The 16,630-nt window shown below is 43.6% G+C and overlaps 4 protein-coding genes across 21 annotated transcripts; 2 read left to right on the forward strand and 2 right to left on the reverse strand.

The window, feature by feature from the left end:
• The first annotated feature begins 464 nt into the window (after positions 1 to 464).
• LOC4341924 (uncharacterized protein At2g39910) lies at positions 465 to 3,763 on the forward strand. Of its 2 annotated transcripts, none has more exons than XR_010742040.1 (7): positions 465 to 1,008; positions 1,266 to 1,352; positions 1,486 to 1,623; positions 2,368 to 2,563; positions 2,700 to 2,764; positions 2,895 to 2,996; positions 3,507 to 3,763. XR_010742040.1 is itself a non-coding variant. In XM_066311619.1 (7 exons), exons 1-7 carry the CDS (start codon positions 502 to 504, stop codon positions 3,616 to 3,618), a joined length of 1,260 nt encoding a protein of 419 aa, XP_066167716.1. In that variant the 5' UTR covers positions 465 to 501; the 3' UTR covers positions 3,619 to 3,763. The 2 variants fall into 2 exon arrangements, 1 of the variants encoding a protein (XP_066167716.1); XM_066311619.1 differs by having other exon boundaries at positions 1,486 to 1,676.
• Positions 3,764 to 4,049: 286 nt separating this feature from the next.
• Positions 4,050 to 6,402, reverse strand: LOC4341925 (acetylajmalan esterase). Its single transcript, XM_015787694.3, has 4 exons — positions 6,017 to 6,402; positions 5,631 to 5,843; positions 5,341 to 5,486; positions 4,050 to 4,971 (listed from the first exon to the last, which is right to left on the reverse strand). The coding sequence occupies exons 1-4, from the start codon at positions 6,282 to 6,284 to the stop codon at positions 4,459 to 4,461; spliced, it is 1,140 nt and encodes a 379-aa protein (XP_015643180.1). The 5' UTR covers positions 6,285 to 6,402; the 3' UTR covers positions 4,050 to 4,458.
• Positions 6,403 to 8,701: 2,299 nt separating this feature from the next.
• LOC4341926 (pentatricopeptide repeat-containing protein At5g44230) lies at positions 8,702 to 15,919 on the forward strand. Of its 17 annotated transcripts, none has more exons than XM_066311623.1 (8): positions 8,702 to 12,297; positions 12,582 to 12,700; positions 12,785 to 13,458; positions 13,538 to 13,651; positions 13,733 to 13,847; positions 14,797 to 14,957; positions 15,037 to 15,114; positions 15,488 to 15,919. In XM_066311623.1, exon 1 carries the CDS (start codon positions 8,846 to 8,848, stop codon positions 10,790 to 10,792), a length of 1,947 nt encoding a protein of 648 aa, XP_066167720.1. In that variant the 5' UTR covers positions 8,702 to 8,845; the 3' UTR covers positions 10,793 to 12,297; positions 12,582 to 12,700; positions 12,785 to 13,458; positions 13,538 to 13,651; positions 13,733 to 13,847; positions 14,797 to 14,957; positions 15,037 to 15,114; positions 15,488 to 15,919. The 17 variants fall into 17 exon arrangements, with proteins under 17 accessions (XP_066167720.1, XP_066167719.1, XP_066167721.1 ...); XM_066311622.1 differs by having other exon boundaries at positions 14,828 to 14,957; XM_066311624.1 differs by having other exon boundaries at positions 14,831 to 14,957; positions 15,032 to 15,114.
• On the reverse strand, positions 11,174 to 13,024 carry LOC4341927 (uncharacterized). The gene is made up of 3 exons (XM_015788286.3): positions 12,876 to 13,024; positions 12,406 to 12,653; positions 11,174 to 11,981 (listed from the first exon to the last, which is right to left on the reverse strand). The coding sequence occupies exons 1-3, from the start codon at positions 12,892 to 12,894 to the stop codon at positions 11,517 to 11,519; spliced, it is 732 nt and encodes a 243-aa protein (XP_015643772.1). The 5' UTR covers positions 12,895 to 13,024; the 3' UTR covers positions 11,174 to 11,516.
• Positions 15,920 to 16,630: the final 711 nt, after the last annotated feature.

Here is a 16,630-nt window from a genome sequence, read left to right on the forward strand (position 1 = left end):
TTGCATATGCCTCCTATGTCTACTATGCATATGCCATCTATGCACGGTCGACGACATGAGCCATTGGGTCATGCGTCTGTAGCGTTGCAAAACTCTTATAAATCTCAACCTTTTGATTTAAATAGATGAAACTTATAGAAAATCTATATATACTCATCGTGACACATGGTAAGAGCTTACTAAGACAAAATTTAGTATATACAGACCTTTTCCTATAAAGTCAATGAGCAAATTTGTCAACAAATTTATAGCAAAAACATAAGGCAGATGCGGACTGAGGATGAGGCTCCTTTGACATACGTCAGAGAAATATGGGCCACTGACGTGTGGGCCCCACCTAATCAAGGACACGCTGCGTCCGCAGACGACCTCGTCCAGCTTGTGCGTCAACGCTGGCCCAAGCCGGCCCACGAAACAATCACAACGACACAAACATTTATTAGCTGGGCTTTCACTGTGCAGGTGGGTTGCTCGAACTGTCCAGTCCGGCGTCCGCCGCCGATGGCCCCTCCCGCCGCCGGCGCGGCGATCCCCCGCGACGCCCTCCTCCGCATCGCGGCGCCGCTCCGGGACTCCCTCGCCGCGGCGCCCTACGCGCCTCCGGAGGGCTCCTCCACCTCCACCAAGTCCCTCCTCTCTTCCCTCCTCCCCTCGTCCCATCCCCAGGCTCCGGCTGGCGGCGGCGGGGCCCGCAGCAAGGAGGCCGCGGGCCTCCTCCTCTTCTGCGCCGCCGCGCGCGCGGCCTCCCCGGAGTACCCCGCGCTGCACTGGGTTCCCGTGGCGCTCTCTGACGCTGCCGCCGCCGCGGTGGAGGAGATGGCGGCGGCGGGCGGCTGGGGCGATGTAGGGGAGATGGTGGTGGGGATGATGCCGGAGGTGGTGCCGCCGCTGAAGGATGTTGTGAAGGCCACGTGCGTGGACACGGAGGATGAGGAAATTGGCAAGGAGAAGCCGCCCAAAGAGCACGCCGTTGTCGCCGCTCACCAGTTCAGGTGGCTGGTGTCTCAGGTTTGTCCATGGTGGATGTTACAGAAGAACTAGTTTTTAGCATTCGATGTGTTGTTATCCTTTGGAAGAGTTGTAAGAATTGGTTAGTAGCTTATGGCAATAGAATTTCATACTTGTGGTAGAACAAAAAGTCGAGATGGAATATTTTACGCTGCAAACTTGTAGTAGTAGCAGCACAACTACAGAAGCATTAGTAAGTGAAGATATGACCTTGGGGATCTAGAGGTTCACTTCAGTTTCATGTATGGATGTTTCAGGTTACTTATCCTAAGCTTGGCGACTTGTGTTGGCTAGTGATTCCGTGTGCTTTGACTGCCTTGGACCATTGGTCACCGGAAGTTAAGGTACGTGCTCTTTTATCTGTTTGGTTTATCTGTTGCAGATAATACTAGAGTAGGGGTTCTAGTGTGTACAGCAATTCAAGCTTTAGTTCTGTTAATGAGCCTTTTTAAGTGACATTGCTCCATATGCTTACAGGAACAGGGAATGGTTAGCTTCATGCACATAGCAAAGAGTGTGAAAGCAACAGAATTAAATTTGTATGAAGATGCAATACTTGACGCATGCTGCCATAACATTCCCGCCGATGATGAGTTGTGGTATCGCGCTGTTGAGGTATCCGTGCTTTTGTTGACTTGCACTCAAAGAAGTAATCCACGTAGCCCTTGGTGCGGTTTCTTTCTAGCTCTTTATATTGTTTTTGTTTGTCATCTACTTTGAGTACAACTACTATTTCTACCTCTACAAACTCAGAACAAATAAACCTTACCCTGGCATGGAGTATAGGTAGTTAGGAACAGATATGATTATTATGATTTGCATCACTGTGGTATCTTTTTTTTTTGCCCCTTTGCACCAAAAAATGAAGATGAACCAACTAGGGAGTACAAATCAGGTCCTGAACTTTCCTGATGATTTGGAATTAGCATTTATGTAAGAGTGTAAAACCTAGAAAACTGGTCTTTCTTTGAGAAATAAGTATAGATAAAGATAACTTCTATAAAGTAATTTGAGATACAGGAGGTGCAACAATTTCTCTATTAATGGAGAACATAAAGGTTGTTGTCTGGCATAATATTTGTTTTGCATTTTTTTTACCTGGAAACTGTTTTGCTTATATTTCATTGATGGAAAAAATCTAAGACCCAAACATTGGTCACTATTAGAGAAGGCAAGGACAGAGAAAACTTTGACACCGCCATAAGTTTAGTGAGCTATCTACTGGTTGATATTTTGGATTCTTAATATGAGTCACGCAATAGCCTTAGTAGATATTGACATGTTGTCCATGTGTAGTATGAACATCCAAAAAATCTCTCTTATTTTCCATCAACTTCAGTTCTTTTGCATTGGTTCCAGGTATGATCGTATGCTAGCTGAGATGTTGGGCCACCTGGAGCGGCAACCATTAAATAAAAAACGCCGTGTTGCATGGCTTACCCTTATTGGGCCAGTTTTTGAAGCTATGGGCCTCTTCCTATTAGCACATTTTCGTCTCCTTTTCTCTCTCTTCTTTCAATGGATGCATGCCGATGATGACAAGACAGTTCTTCTGGTAAGGAATTTTTACATATCGTAGATAAAATAAACTTATATGACCATTAGGTAACATCAGTGATACATTCTTTTCCTTCCTTTTTCTGTAAGATAACCATACCGATCAAGCTTATTTATGTGTTAACCATTTGCAGGTCTTAGAGCGAATCCATGAAGTTATTAAGCTCACATGGATCAGGAAATCACCTTATACTTCAAGGTATTAGGAAATATGAGTTATGAGTTACTTCTTTTAATGCCCTCTTGCTCTGCTTGTTATAATATGATGATCAAAAGCTTATGTTATTAGCTAATGAAGGTGAGTTGCAACTCATGCTGTGCATATTTAGGCTGGTGGATGAGCTTGTCCTTTTATACAAAGAGTCAGCCACAAGGAGCAGCCGTGAGGTCGTGTGGAATCACATCCTGGAAATGCTCGCTACACTCCAGAAGTAAGATATTCTCATTTGGTAGCAAATACCAGTATTTACATGATGGCATCACATGCATGTATGCCATGCAGTCAGACTCACTGTTTCAGATTTCATTTTGTTCAGAGTAATCCAGACTAATATGAGTTCACATCTTCTATCTCTTTAAGGAGCAAAATCTTAGATTGCATTGTATTGCACATTTTACACTAAGAGAAGTTACTATTGAACTTGCCCATTCAGCATATGCATACGGTATATGTTCAGTAGAAATTCATTGTTTGCTGGGGAGTACTGACTACCGAGAAATGATGCAAATTGGTGCAACTTTTAAATCCATCACAGTTAAATATTGTTTGGCCAAAAAACAGAGCACCTCAAGCCCTCTTACTGTTCCTGGAGGTGGAGATACCCTGGAACATAATTCAACTTGCATTATGTACCTATTCTGATAATAGAAAATTCATTTATAGTTGCATTTCACCATTGGTGCTTACAAGATATCTCTGACAGCAAGCTATCCTCATGCAGATGCAAGGGGCAGCAATTTGAGGAAGCTTGGAAGAAGCACGAAGTTGACCCAGACTTGACGATGTTGCTATCATGTTTCAATGAATTATGTACCAAAAATCATTCTTCCTGATTTCCAGTGTGACTGGTATTCTTGTTGTAAATACTAGCTGTTAGATGAAATTGAGCCTTGAAAATCTTGGCCGTTGGTCCCTTCTCTTTATGAGATTTCTTTACCATGGAAATTCGAGTTCGAGCTATCTAGTCAGATGCCCTTACGCTTTCTCTGTTTTCTTTTCAACGTTGTTGCTCTTGTTTTTGCTTTTCGATTTGCTCATTTACTGTCCTGTCCACCGGAGCCATCTCGATCATTAATCTCCCTTAATAAAGCTGCCATATATGTGTCACTTTCTCCTAACTCGGGATAGTTGATACTCCCTCCCTCCTGGAATAGAATAGAATTGGATGGGACGTATCCTAGCATTACGAATCTGGACTGTCCAGATTTTAGTTTGCTATATTATGGGACGGATACGAACTTGGACAGAGGGTTGTCCAGATTCATAGTACGGATACATCTTATCCAATTTTAGATTGCTATTTTCTTGGACAGAGAGAGTACATATTACTAGTACATAGTAAGTCGTAATGTAGTAGTAGCATATAAATGCTAGTACGACTGACTGTGACTGATACTACATACTCCCTCAGTCCCAAAAAAAAGTCAAACCCTGGGTTTCCGTGTCCAACGTTTGACCGTCCATCTTATATGAAATTTTTTTATAATTAGTATTTTTATTGTTGCTAGATGATAAAATATGATTAATACTTTATGCGTTACTTGTCTTTTTTTATAATTTTTTCAAATAAAATTCTCTGAGCAGATGAACTCAGAGAGAAGAAGCCTCAAAATTAGCTCCATCATCTTCGTCTCAGCTTCTGCATGACGACACACTCTCCAGCCTCAGGAGATCTATGGCGCATCCGCGAGACTCAGTATCTGCGGCTCCAGGTACATCCCATGGTAGACGAGCCTCGACATCGCCCTGTACGCCGCCTGCGTCATGTGTACCCCGTCCCAGCTCACGTACTTCTCCGGCTCCGCGCACGCCGCCGCCCCCTCGGCGCCGCACATCCTCCTCGGGTCGTAGTTGTACTCGCCGCCGCCGGCGCCGCAGCACGCCCTGCGCGCGCTGCCCGCGTCGAAGCCGAGCTCGCCGGCGGCGTCGAGGAGGGCGAGGAAGGAGTTGAAGTAGTCGGCGTAGGCGACGGCCGCGGCCGGGTACGACGGCCGGAGCTCGTCGGCGATGGCGCGCCGGAGCCTCGCGTTGTGCTTGGCGGCGAAGCGGTTGAGCTCGCGCAGGCAGCCCGTGGCGTCGTAGTCCGACGGCTCGGATGAGCGCTTGCTGGTCAGGTAGGTCGGCATGCAGCCGATGGGGAAGTTGCCCGGGATGATGACTCTGTTCGCGCCCATTTCAAGAACTTCCTGTGAAGAGTGATGCAGCAATTCGACAGAAAGTTAATTTTATCTTGTTTTTAACTATCTTTGGCTTAATTAATTACTGCCTCTGTTTTATATTATAAGTTATTTTTTAACTTTTTTTCCTGGTCAAACTTTTATAAGTTTAATCAAATTTATAGAAAAATTTAGTAACATTTAAAACATCAAATTAGTTTGATTAAATCTAGCATTAAATATATTTTGATAATATATTGTTTTGAGTTGAAAATGTTATTATGTTTTTCTATAAACTTAGTCAAACTTTTTAGAGAAAATGTCAAAAACGAATTATAATATGAAACGGAACGAGTATATCACTGTTTCTAAATTACTGTGAAAGATGATATTTGATACCTTGGCTGCATCTATGATGGTCCGAACGACACTTGGGATTAGCTTCTCCACTTCGCTGACACTTTTTCCAAACAAGGCGTAGTTGTAATCGTTCCCTCCAATCTCCCCAATCAAAACCAGAGAAGACTGGAGCCTCTTGCGTATATCTGCAGACACAAATGTCACGTGTAAATATTGTCGCACATGACACAGGTAAAACTGCAACATTTAGTAGTACTTGCTTATTTCATTTCAAATCAAATATATTGGTTTCAGAAAAAAAAATGAACGAAATTGATCAGGGGAATTGCCTTCTTCAGTGCTGAAGGTGGACTTCATGAAGTCCTTGAACCACCTAAGCTGCACATTAAGGGAGTTAGAAGAGAAAGGCGCGAAGAATCTCCCGTTGAACTGATCGGTAGGGTCCATTGCAGTGGCTCCAGCGACGGCGAAGTTTACTCCATGGTCGAAGCTCTTGTTCTTGCCCAGGTAAGGGTTCAGAAATGGAAGACCCAGGTCCTGAGCTGCATGCACAAAGAGCTCAATGTCACAAAATGCAAGCTAATTACACAATTAATCCTGTCATTCTGCAGATATCTTGAAAACTAATGCATCAGTTCAGAGTTCTGACTTCAGAAAGATGAGCAATTCAGTCAGTATTCAGAGTTTCAGACATTCAGTAGTTAACTGTGCATACCGAGGAAATCGATCATGAGGAGGCCATCAGAGCAGCGTCCAGTCGGGTACCCAAACGTGATGCCATACGGGAGATGCTTGATGGTCTCAAACATGCCAGGAGGCGCCTCCTTGATCAGATTCCCGGTGTCAGTGATGGAGTCACCAAGGCTATAGATCGCAGTTACATCACTGCTATTACCAGCAGCATCAGGAGCTTGTCCATGACAGCAACACAAGTGTAAAGCCACAAGCACAGAGAAAGCAAAGTAAGCTGCAGAGGAAGCCATGCAGAGTTGATCAGTAAACTACTACTGAATGTTTTGGAAAGAGATCGATTTGTCGATCGATTGATGGCGAGTTCATGCTTGGCAAGAGCCATTTTATATGCGGGAGAAGATGGATGGGCGATGTGGCGCACCACCGCAGGTTCTAGAAGCGCATGGATTGGTGGAAGCTTTTCTTCTTCTCCCAGACGGCATGGTCGGCTGCGTGCGCGGAAGCTTTTTCTAGGGCTTTTTTGAGCGCATGCTTTTGTCACCTTGTAAGTGAAAAGAATGTGCCATAGAGTGTGATCCTGCCCAAGATTATGGGGCCTCCTTTTGACAGTCGTTTTGACCACAGAGAAATTACTTCAGGAAGAATGGCATGTTGGGATCCCAGTTAGTTTATTAGGAAAGAAAGGAATTTATGATGGCTAAGTTAATACTCCATCAGTTCCAAAAAAAAGTCCAATCCTGAAAATGTATTAAGACGTACACGTTGTCCAGGTACATTATCAGGATTGGTATTTTTTATTGGATAGAGATTAGTTCTTAGCAAGTTGTACTATGTTGGACAGTGTATCTGTCCAACATATGCACTATTCACCGTAGTGCTAGAAAATGCTAAGTTGATTGGCATCTCCTTCCTTTTCTTTTTCTTTCTTTTTTTCTTGCCTAACATGATTCAGAAAAATGCTTCAACTGGTATCACCTCACAGGCAATTAATAGTGCATTTCACGAAAGAAAGGCTTTCTCATGGTTAAGGTTCTTGGCAGGTTTCACCTATGTTGGACAGTGTATCAGTCCAACCATGTTACTAGAAATGCTAAGTTGTTTAGTGTCTTTTTAGATCTACATGATGAAAAAAAAAACTCATTAGTCCAACAGAATGGATCTTAGGCAGGCAATGGTGCATCCTGATGTGTACTGACACTATATATGTAAATCTGACAAGATTCAGAAAATTCTGCAACTGAATGTGAGTTCTGATGTGCAATAGTGTTCAAATGATGGTTCATGCACGCTCGAGCTAAGTGGAGGATCGGTGCTATGCCCTTTTCATCTTTAAGATATGATATGGCGGCGAATGGATGATAGATTTGTTCACTGTGCAGAAACAAAATCTTGTAGGTTATTGGAGACAGTTAGAGTGCGAGAATCTTTGCATTCCTTCGATGGGCATTGATAGGTACATTTGATATGGTCGGCTGCTTGGGAGGCGAATAATTGATTTTGTCTTGGAGGTGAAGTGAATTTAGTGGCTTTGTATATTTGGTCACAAAATGTCACTAGCATGTAAAGAAGATTGGGTGATCAGGGAAGGCTTGGATCATGTGCATGCAGCAAATAACAGATTCGATCACTCGAGATTTCGATTGGGCGATGGAGATGAAGAGAAAATGAACCAGGAGTTCTGAGAAGAAGACGCCGGTGAGCGACATACATGTCGATTCACAGAATCAGAAAGAACCTGACCAAGAGCTTCGCTGTTGTCTTTTTGCTTGCACGCGCGCACACACACCTGGCATGCATGCCTGGTTTGGCGTCAAAATAAACCTGGTATTTACAATATAGGCTGTGTTTAGATCCAAACTTCAGTCCTTTTCCATCACATCAACTTGTTATACACACACAATTTTTCAATCACATCATCTCCAATTTCAACCAAATTTCAAACTTTGAGCTGAACTAAACACAACCATACTTCCTCCGTTTCACAATGTAAGTCATTTCTAGCATTTCCCACATTCATATTGATGCTAATGAACCACATTCATATTGATGATATCTATCTAGATTCATTAGCATCAATATGAATGTGGGAAATGCTAGAATGACTTACATTGTGAAATGGAGGGAGTACTACTATATCTGTTCCAAAATCACATCCTGATTGATTCGTAATAGTAGAATAGGACATGTTACCATATTACTAGATGGAAGGAATATTTTTTTAACGATATATTTAAATTATGTTCTTATGGGTTGTCTTACGGGTTGTGACTGCGCTGTCCCGTGAAATAAATTTTTTTAGCCCGAATGAATCATACTGTACTGAAAAGTTCAAGTTTGTAATTGCAAAGGTAAAGGAGAGATGTACTTGATAATGTAATGTAGTGGTAAGAGATGTGTGGTTTCAACCCTAAGATTTTGTGTTCAATCCTCAATATGTTTATGTTTGGAGGGATGTCTCTCTCTTCAAATATATTTTTAAAAAAATCGTAAAGAAAAGTTTTAAGTTTGTTTTTTTTTTGACACGAAGTTTTTAGTTTGGTTAGAAATGCTATGAAACAAGTCGCTCATTCGGATGAGGCCATCAGGAGCCCAAGAAAGTACTGGGCCAGCACGGTTTCAGCAATGGATCCTGCGCCGGCCCAGGACGCGGTGGAGATGGGCCGTCAAGGCTCTTCTGTCTTCCTCCTTTGTCCTCCCGTTGCGTCGTGCTCCCGCAGCCTCGCGAGTCGCGACGCTTTTGCCGCCGCGGCCACCAAAAACCGCGCGTTGCCAAAGCCAATCTACCGAACCCGTCTCCTCGCCATGGCGCCGCCGCCCCGCCGCCTCACCTCGCCGCCGTGACGCCGGCGGCATGGTGCGCCTCATCCCGCGACTCCACGCCCCACCGCCGCCGCCGCCGCGTGTTCCAGCCGGGCTGCCGCTCCCCCTCCTCCCGGCCCCGGCGCTCGCCGCGACCCTCCTCGAGGCCGTCTCCTCCTCACCCTCCCTCCCCCACCTCCGCCACCTGCACGCGCTCGCCGTGCGCCTGCCGCTCCCGGCGACCTCCCTCCCCTTCCTCCTCTCCCGCCTCCTCCGCCGCCTCGCCGCGCTCCCACCACCACCGCACGCGCCGCTGCCGTACGCGCTCAACGTCTTCTCCGCGGTCTCTCCCCCCGACCCCTTCCTCGCGGCGGCGCTCCTGCGCTTCGCGTTCCTCACGCAGCCTCCGTTGCTCCCCTTCCGCGTCTTCTCCCACCTCCGCCGCGCTCACGGCGCGGAGCTCCCGTTCCTCCCGTTCGCTTTCTCCACGCTCGCCAAATCCGCCACGGCCTCCCGCTCTCTCCCCGCTGCCGCAGCCGCACACGCGGTGTCGGTCCTCGTCGGCGGGTTTGATAGGCACCGGTTTGTTGAGAACTCGCTGATCGGTGCTTATGTTGCGTGTGGTGATGTGGGAGCTGCACGCAAGGTGTTTGATGAAATGGTGGAGAAGGATGTCATTTCATGGACAAGTATTGTGGTCGCCTATACCAGAAGCGGGGATATGCGATCAGCAGAGGAGGTGTTTGGGCGGTGCCCTGTGAAGGATATGGTGGCTTGGACAGCAATGGTGACTGGCTATGCGCAGAATGCCATGCCAGTGAAGGCATTAGAAGTGTTTGATCGAATGGCAGAACTTGGCATGGTCATTGATGAGGTTTCATTGACAGGTGCTATCTCAGCTTGCGCTCAGCTTGGTGCTTTGAGACGTGCCGCTTGGGTTCAGGAGATTGCAGAGAGGACTGGCTTTGGGAATAACGTAGTTGTTGGGTCAGGGTTGGTGGATATGTATGCCAAGTGTGGGCTCATTGATGAGGCATCCAAGGTTTTTTATGGGATGCAGGAAAAGAATGTGTACACATATAGCTCAATGATCGCTGGTCTTGCATCGCATGGGAGGGCTAGCGAGGCGATTGCTTTATTCAAGGAGATGGTCAATAGGGCAAATGTGGAACCAAACCATGTTACCTTTATTGGGGTACTGACAGCTTGTAGCCATGCAGGGATGGTGGGAGAAGGTCGGTACTACTTTGCACAGATGAAGGACAAGTATGGGATTATGCCATCTGCAGATCATTATGCCTGCATGGTTGATTTGCTTGGCCGGGCTGGATTGGTGGATGAAGCCCTTGATCTTGTTAGATCAATGTCCGTGACGCCTCATGGTGGTGTATGGGGAGCACTGCTTGGAGCTTGCCGGATTCATGGGAAGAGTGAAATTGCTAAGGTTGTAGCTGAACATCTTTTTAAACTCGAACCAGAGAGCATAGGAAACTATGTGTTATTATCAAATATACTCGCGTCAGCTGGAAAATGGGAAGAAGTGTCAAAGGTTAGGATATTGATGAGAAAGCAGAGACTGAAAAAGGATCCTGCTGTTAGCTTGTTTGAAGGCAGAGATGGTTTGGTCCACCAGTTCTTTGCTGGTGATAATGCCCACCCAAGGACACATGAAATAAAGAAAGCATTGTTGGAGTTAGTGGCAAAGCTAAAACTTGAAGGTTATGTACCCATTTTGAGTTCAATTGTTTATGATGTGAACGATGAAGAGAAGGAAAGGCTGTTGATGGGTCATAGTGAGAAGCTTGCTTTGTCGTTCGGTTTGCTTACGCTTGGATCTGGATGCACAATTAGGATCATAAAGAATCTAAGGATCTGTGATGATTGCCATTTGTTTATGCAGTTAGTATCGAGAGTTGAATCTGTTGAGATTATAGTCAGGGACAATATGAGATTCCATCATTTCAAGAATGGAGAATGCTCCTGTGGTGGATTCTGGTGAAAGCAGATCTCTATATCAAAATGGCAGAACAGGATCTTGATATGAATGATATGTGGGGTAGATTATTTATTTGACTAGTTTTTGAACATCGGCCACTTGATTCTGAAGAGCAGGATAAACACACTTAAGAATACAGCTTATTGGTTGAGTGCAGTCAATGGCACATCCATTGTACGTTGAAGTATCACACAATGCAGATGTAGTCTGCAATATTTGGGACTTTGGGTAGTAAAGAGCTTGGATATTTGATCGCCAAAAAGTCATATTCATTTTGAAGAATTACCTGAGTACATGGATATGCAGACAAAGAAATGTAAATAAGAAATAACCAATCATGGAAGACCGATATGACGACTGATATAACAACTGCATCAGGAAGACTGAAGTCAGGAACTATTTTGCTCTTTTCAAATTTGATACTTCCTCAGTAATGTTTGTTCTCTTCCTGTCTGAATTGAAGAGAGGACAAACAAGAGCCAAATCGTTGGTAAAGCTCATCATGACATTACAATAATGTGCTCCTAGCAAATCCTAGTTCTGCTACACTCTATGGTTTGCACACAGATCACTCATGATCGAGGCTTAACTCTGATCAAAATTTGGAGGCTAGGTTGCATTGATGATATATCTTGGAAGTGTTGCCTTCCATTGCTAGGACTAGGAGGCTTCTGCTTCCTCTCTTTTTTTGTCATCCAACTAACTGTTCTACAATGCCAGCTTTTTGTCATCGATGCTGACCAGAAGGATTTCTTTCCCTGCTTCCTGAGAAGAGCCAGTGTGGTGCTTTTGTTGCATGCAAACTGGGGCCAATTGTTAGTTTGAGGTCAAGATCATTCTCTACGGAAGGGTCAGAAGCACTCCAATTTTCACCTCCAGTTGATCTACCACCTTCTCGTCTAAATTCTTGTGTTCTTGAGGTTTCTTCAGTGAAGAAGTTTAGGCATGTTGCTGGTTTGTATTCTTGAAGAATTGAATGCTCAGGAACTTGCTCTGGAGCACAGTGTTGTGTGCTACCAAGATGAGCAGATTGGGTTGTCTCTGATGTAGAGGGGCTATTCTTGAGGTTTGACAGGGGCCCTTGCATCATTTCTTGAGTTTCTCCTGTCCTTGATTGAAACCTGTGCTTCTCACCTCCTAGTTCAGCCATCAATGATTTTTGTACACGATATAGTCGATGCAGTTCATGCACCTGATGCAGCAGACAGCGTGAGTTGTAGAGATTTTGTGTGATAGAATGAGAAAACGACTGTAGGATGCATAATAGTTGGTTGACAACTTTTCAGATGAAGGTTTATGCAGCATGAAGAATTGCTAACTTAGTCTGCAGTTGTGCACTATGTTATATTATGGAGCTGGAACAGCTCCTTTGCTCCCATGTAAGATTGTTCTCTACTATGCCAGGCAATTAGTTGCTCTCCTACTATTTCTGAAAAAAAAAAGGAACTGGGACAGCTTGTTTTTCTCACTGAAGGCTGAAAAATGCAAAAGGCTTGACACCTTTTCAGGTATTTGAACTTTGTTTTTTCTCATGTACAATTTCCTCTTTTGTGCTACATTGATATTGAGTGAATCTCGTATTTTATGATAATAAAAACAAAGCCACTCCTTGTTACCTGCTGTCTGAAGACTTCATCATGCTCCATGATTGTTCTCCGAACTGATTCCCTGCTGTCTTGTTTGGATTTCTCCATTGGCTCTACCAAGATGTGGTGTAAATCCTTTTGCCAATTAGCTTTCAGCAATACTTTGGCTAGTTTCTGAATAGAATCTTTACTTTTTATCTCTCTAGTGGTTCTTGTTCCCTCTATCTCCAACAATGAAGAGAGGATTCTATGAAGGCCAAATAAATCAGTAGCCATCCCTGAAACAATCAGAGTGATAGATCATCATAACCTATTTGTCTGCATGGTAAGTTAATTGTCATCTGAAGTGAAACTGCAACTGGAGTTGATTAGACTATTTGCAAAGTAATTGTCATTTTTTTGACTGCAGACTATGAAGGAAAGCGATTCATGATTGTTACTGATGCAAAACAAAATCTCAGGAAATTAAGCAAAGGGAATTCACATGATGATTCACTCACCTGAAAGCTTGCAACTCATGTTCCAGCTGCTTGCCTTGCATTTTCCCTCCCCTTCGGTTACAGGTCATGAACACTTGGAACCTCCATATATTTGCAAGGGCACAGTATGGGACGAAGCTTTCACAAATCTCTCCTCAGCACCCATGACTCATTTCACTTGTCAGCAGTGAAGGTCCTAACTATGAGAGACTTCTGAGGAAGGCAGTTTGGAGTAGGATGTAGCAGCCAGGTGCTCTTTCTCATACTTATGAAGCAAACAACATCCCTTTTTAGAAACAGCAGGAGCCAACCGAAAGATAAGAAAAGGTAGTAAACTAGTAATGCTGAAAAGGTCGACAGGCTGTGTGTGGCTAAGCAGAATGCTAGGGCACGAAAGAAAAAAGGTTCAGAAGCTGAGATCGTTGGCAGGAGGTGAAGTATTTGTTTAACGGTCTCAAGGAAGGATCAGGGAAGTGCAGCAGCCAATCGGAGAGGCAAATCTGGCTGGTTTAATGAAACAAGACAAGGCCAACCTAAAAACATGTGAAGCAGATATTCCACGCAGGCCTTGCCGGGACTAAAGATATCAAAAGGTTTGGGCTAGGTACTTGGCAACTCTTCTCTCTCCCTCTCTATCTCTCTCATAGATAAGCTTGGCCACCCATATCTTCACATGTTTGCAGTTTGCAGCAGAGATCTGGAGATACCATGGGCCCACGGCAATGAGTTATCCTAGGCTGTCCTTCACCGTCGTCACAATCCCAACTCTGGGATCTGCCCACAGCCGCCTCAGAAAAGTAAATTGCAGTTTAAGTTTCCATGTGAGTTGCAAGTCCCTTAATCTGTGTTTTTTTTTTCTAACTTGGACGGCTGGACAGGTTGTTTCTGTACTTCTGCTTCAGCATGTTCCACCCTGCTGCATGCCTTACCAAGATTTATGGACGTCTGGATCTCAGATTAAGCTCTTGTTAACACCTTAATCACACCGACACGGTAAATTTATTATGCGTCTTCTCTTATTCTATATCTCATTCGAGTTGACTGTTATTATTTTTTGCCGTTTGAGTTGACTTAGTACGCTAGCAAGGCTGTTGTTGCTCGATACTTCAATCAGTTCATGATTTGATCTGGTGCCCAGCTGATTCCATGGGAAATCGACTCTGGCATTTTTTAGTTGTATTTGTCTTTGATTGATCAATGTCATGATATCAGCCACACCACATGAACATTATCCATATATAGCTGCTCGATTTTTGTGAAGAGCTTATGTACCCTTCAGATATGGACCCTGGTACACACATAGGATAGTGGCACTGTAGCAGTACAATGTAGGATAAGATTATGCTGCACATCACTTGGCTTTTCAAGATTCTTATGATCAACACCTAAGACTTAATGACGTAGAAAATGATATTAGGCCATGCTACTTACTAGCTACTCTGACTACAAACTACATTCTGTTCTCAAGTGATCTTTCAAACAGAAAAATAAAATACATCCAGTTCTCAATTTTCATCCACAAAATAAGGAATTCTGAAAATCAATTTGCCACTGTTCCTGAAAAGGATTTTCACATGGATAATATATAGCATGACCTAACTCTGACCCTGTGATGTGATTCTTTGTTCGTTTTCTTTCTGAGAAGTTTATCATGGGTTCAAGCGTTTAAAGCTAATGTATGGCATGTATGTTTGATCGTCCGGTCTACATGAAAATTAGTATTATTTGGCATTAGTAATTATTGTATTGTTACATCATTTCTGCTACTCCCTCCGTATCACAATGTAAGTCATTCTAGCATTTCCCACATTCATATTGATATTAATGAATCTAGATAGATATATATGTCTAGATTCATTAACATCAATATAAATGTGGGAAATGCAAAAATGACTTACATTGTGAAACGGAGGAAGTACATCATATTCATGCTGTTTGTCAGGTTAGAGAATCTACAGCTTTTCTTTTTCCAGCAGCTGTGTTAAATACTTGAATGTTGATGTGCTCTCCTCCATATGTTATGCGCATCCGATATCAGACAACCAAATATCTAACTCGGAAAGGAACATTGCAACGTCATGGCCATCCACGTACCACTCAAAGGCAAGCCACTAGCACCAACTACATATATGTGGATAACTTCGAGAACAATCTAATGGTTGTTGTTGCACTCCTAGACCAGGCGTGCAGGCCATATATTGGATTGTTCCTGTCAAAGGAGCAAATACATCAACGGTATAGACAAACTTGCTAATAAAAGGTAGAAACATAGGTAGCTTTATTTTCATGTTTGTTCTTTAGCATGCATAATGGATAATCATTAGCTCATGAAACCTAACTTAATTTACTACTCTCTCCGTTTCACAATGTAAGAGTTTCTAGCATTGCCCACATTCATATAGATGCTCATCTATATGAATGTGGGCAACGCTAGAAATGAGCATCTATATGAATGTGGGCAATGCTAGAAACTCTTACATTGTGAAACGGAGGAAGTACGTATTATATACATAGCTCTCATCCATATATAAACTCAATCAAGACTCTAGAACAATTTGCTCTCCTGTGTATTAATTCTTGATGAGCATGGGAATTTCTTCATGCGTTTGCAAAACACTGTTGCTGTGGTGCAGAGAGGAGAATCAAAATGTAGAAAGATTCCAAATAAGGAGGAGCAGAAGCCAAATGAACGCAAGACTGTCACATACTCTCTTCCAAAGTGCCGACAGGCTACCTGCCGTTAATCCTTTTCATCCTTGTCTTCGATGAGGGAGGAACTGCAGCCATGTACGCAGATGCACTTGGTGGCCAGTAGCAACAAGCAACATCAAACTGGCTGGCTCACTGCAGGGACCACACTGCAGCACACCCGGGTGCACGATTCACACAATTTTTTTGGATATACCGATCAGCTCTTGTCCTGTAGCTCTTGACATAGGATACTATGGGTGTTGCGTTGCGCTCCAACGTCAGTTAAACACATCTGTCAACTTAACTCGCTGATATGCTGCTCATGGACAATCTTTTTTGCATGCTTTGCTGCTTAAAGTCTAGCTTTTTTTCTAGTGGATTGCAAGGAGTGAAGCCTGGTGATAAGCACCTCTTTTCTTTTTCATTTCTCCTGTGTGGATAGATATGGATTATTCCAGCCCAATCCGGATTTATTTGGTTTTCTTTGTCAGCACTAAAAAATCAGTATCCGGGATTTTAGTGTGTTTTCCTTGTCAATCCGACAGTCGGAGTCCTGAATATCGGTATCTACGAGTAGGACTAGCACAACAATGGTTTGAAACCTAAAAGGGGCCACTGGGAATGAGTTCAACTAACCTGCTAGATAGACGCGTATATCACCGTATCAACACCTGATTGAACGAGCATCACTTTTTCACTGCGTGTACATTGAATTTTGAGTTGAAACTTTGCAAAATAAAGTGGAGCATGTTACCATGTTATACATCGCAAATTTTTATCACAATCTTTCATGTTTATTTGACGGCAACTTGAACCCCTAAAATTGTTCTCCAGTATAGTTCGTACATATGAGGCTATTACTAGTTCACTAATGTGGCCCATGATGACTCGGCCGGTTAGACTAGGTCAATGAGCCACGCCAGCAAAAACTAACTAAACTGCCTTTAAACTACGAGGGAATTATTTTAAATCGGTTATAATAGTTGGGAGCCAATATATTTGAGATTGGACCAACCAGTGAGGGAGTCAAAATGAACTTATTCTTACTCTTAAGTACGAGTATTTTGGTAGGACCATGGGCTGTA

This window comes from Oryza sativa, chromosome 6 (genome assembly GCF_034140825.1).
Source record: "Oryza sativa Japonica Group chromosome 6, ASM3414082v1".
NCBI lineage: Eukaryota > Viridiplantae > Streptophyta > Magnoliopsida > Poales > Poaceae > Oryza > Oryza sativa.

Coding starts and splice junctions, on each gene's coding strand:
- LOC4341924 (XM_066311619.1), top strand. CDS start 502: ATGGCCCCTCCCGCCGCCGGCGCGGCGATCCCCCGCGACGCCCTCCTC. Junction 1,353..1,485: donor ATTGGTCACCGGAAGTTAAG/GTACGTGCTCTT, acceptor ATATGCTTACAG/GAACAGGGAATGGTTAGCTT. Junction 2,997..3,506: donor ATGCTCGCTACACTCCAGAA/GTAAGATATTCT, acceptor ATCCTCATGCAG/ATGCAAGGGGCAGCAATTTG.
- LOC4341925 (XM_015787694.3), bottom strand. CDS start 6,284: ATGGCTTCCTCTGCAGCTTACTTTGCTTTCTCTGTGCTTGTGGCTTTA. Junction 5,844..6,016: donor CCTCATGATCGATTTCCTCG/GTATGCACAGTT, acceptor TTGTGCATGCAG/CTCAGGACCTGGGTCTTCCA. Junction 4,972..5,340: donor CCATCATAGATGCAGCCAAG/GTATCAAATATC, acceptor CACTCTTCACAG/GAAGTTCTTGAAATGGGCGC.
- LOC4341926 (XM_066311623.1), top strand. CDS start 8,846: ATGGTGCGCCTCATCCCGCGACTCCACGCCCCACCGCCGCCGCCGCCG.
- LOC4341927 (XM_015788286.3), bottom strand. Junction 11,982..12,405: donor ATGAAGTCTTCAGACAGCAG/GTAACAAGGAGT, acceptor CTGCTGCATCAG/GTGCATGAACTGCATCGACT.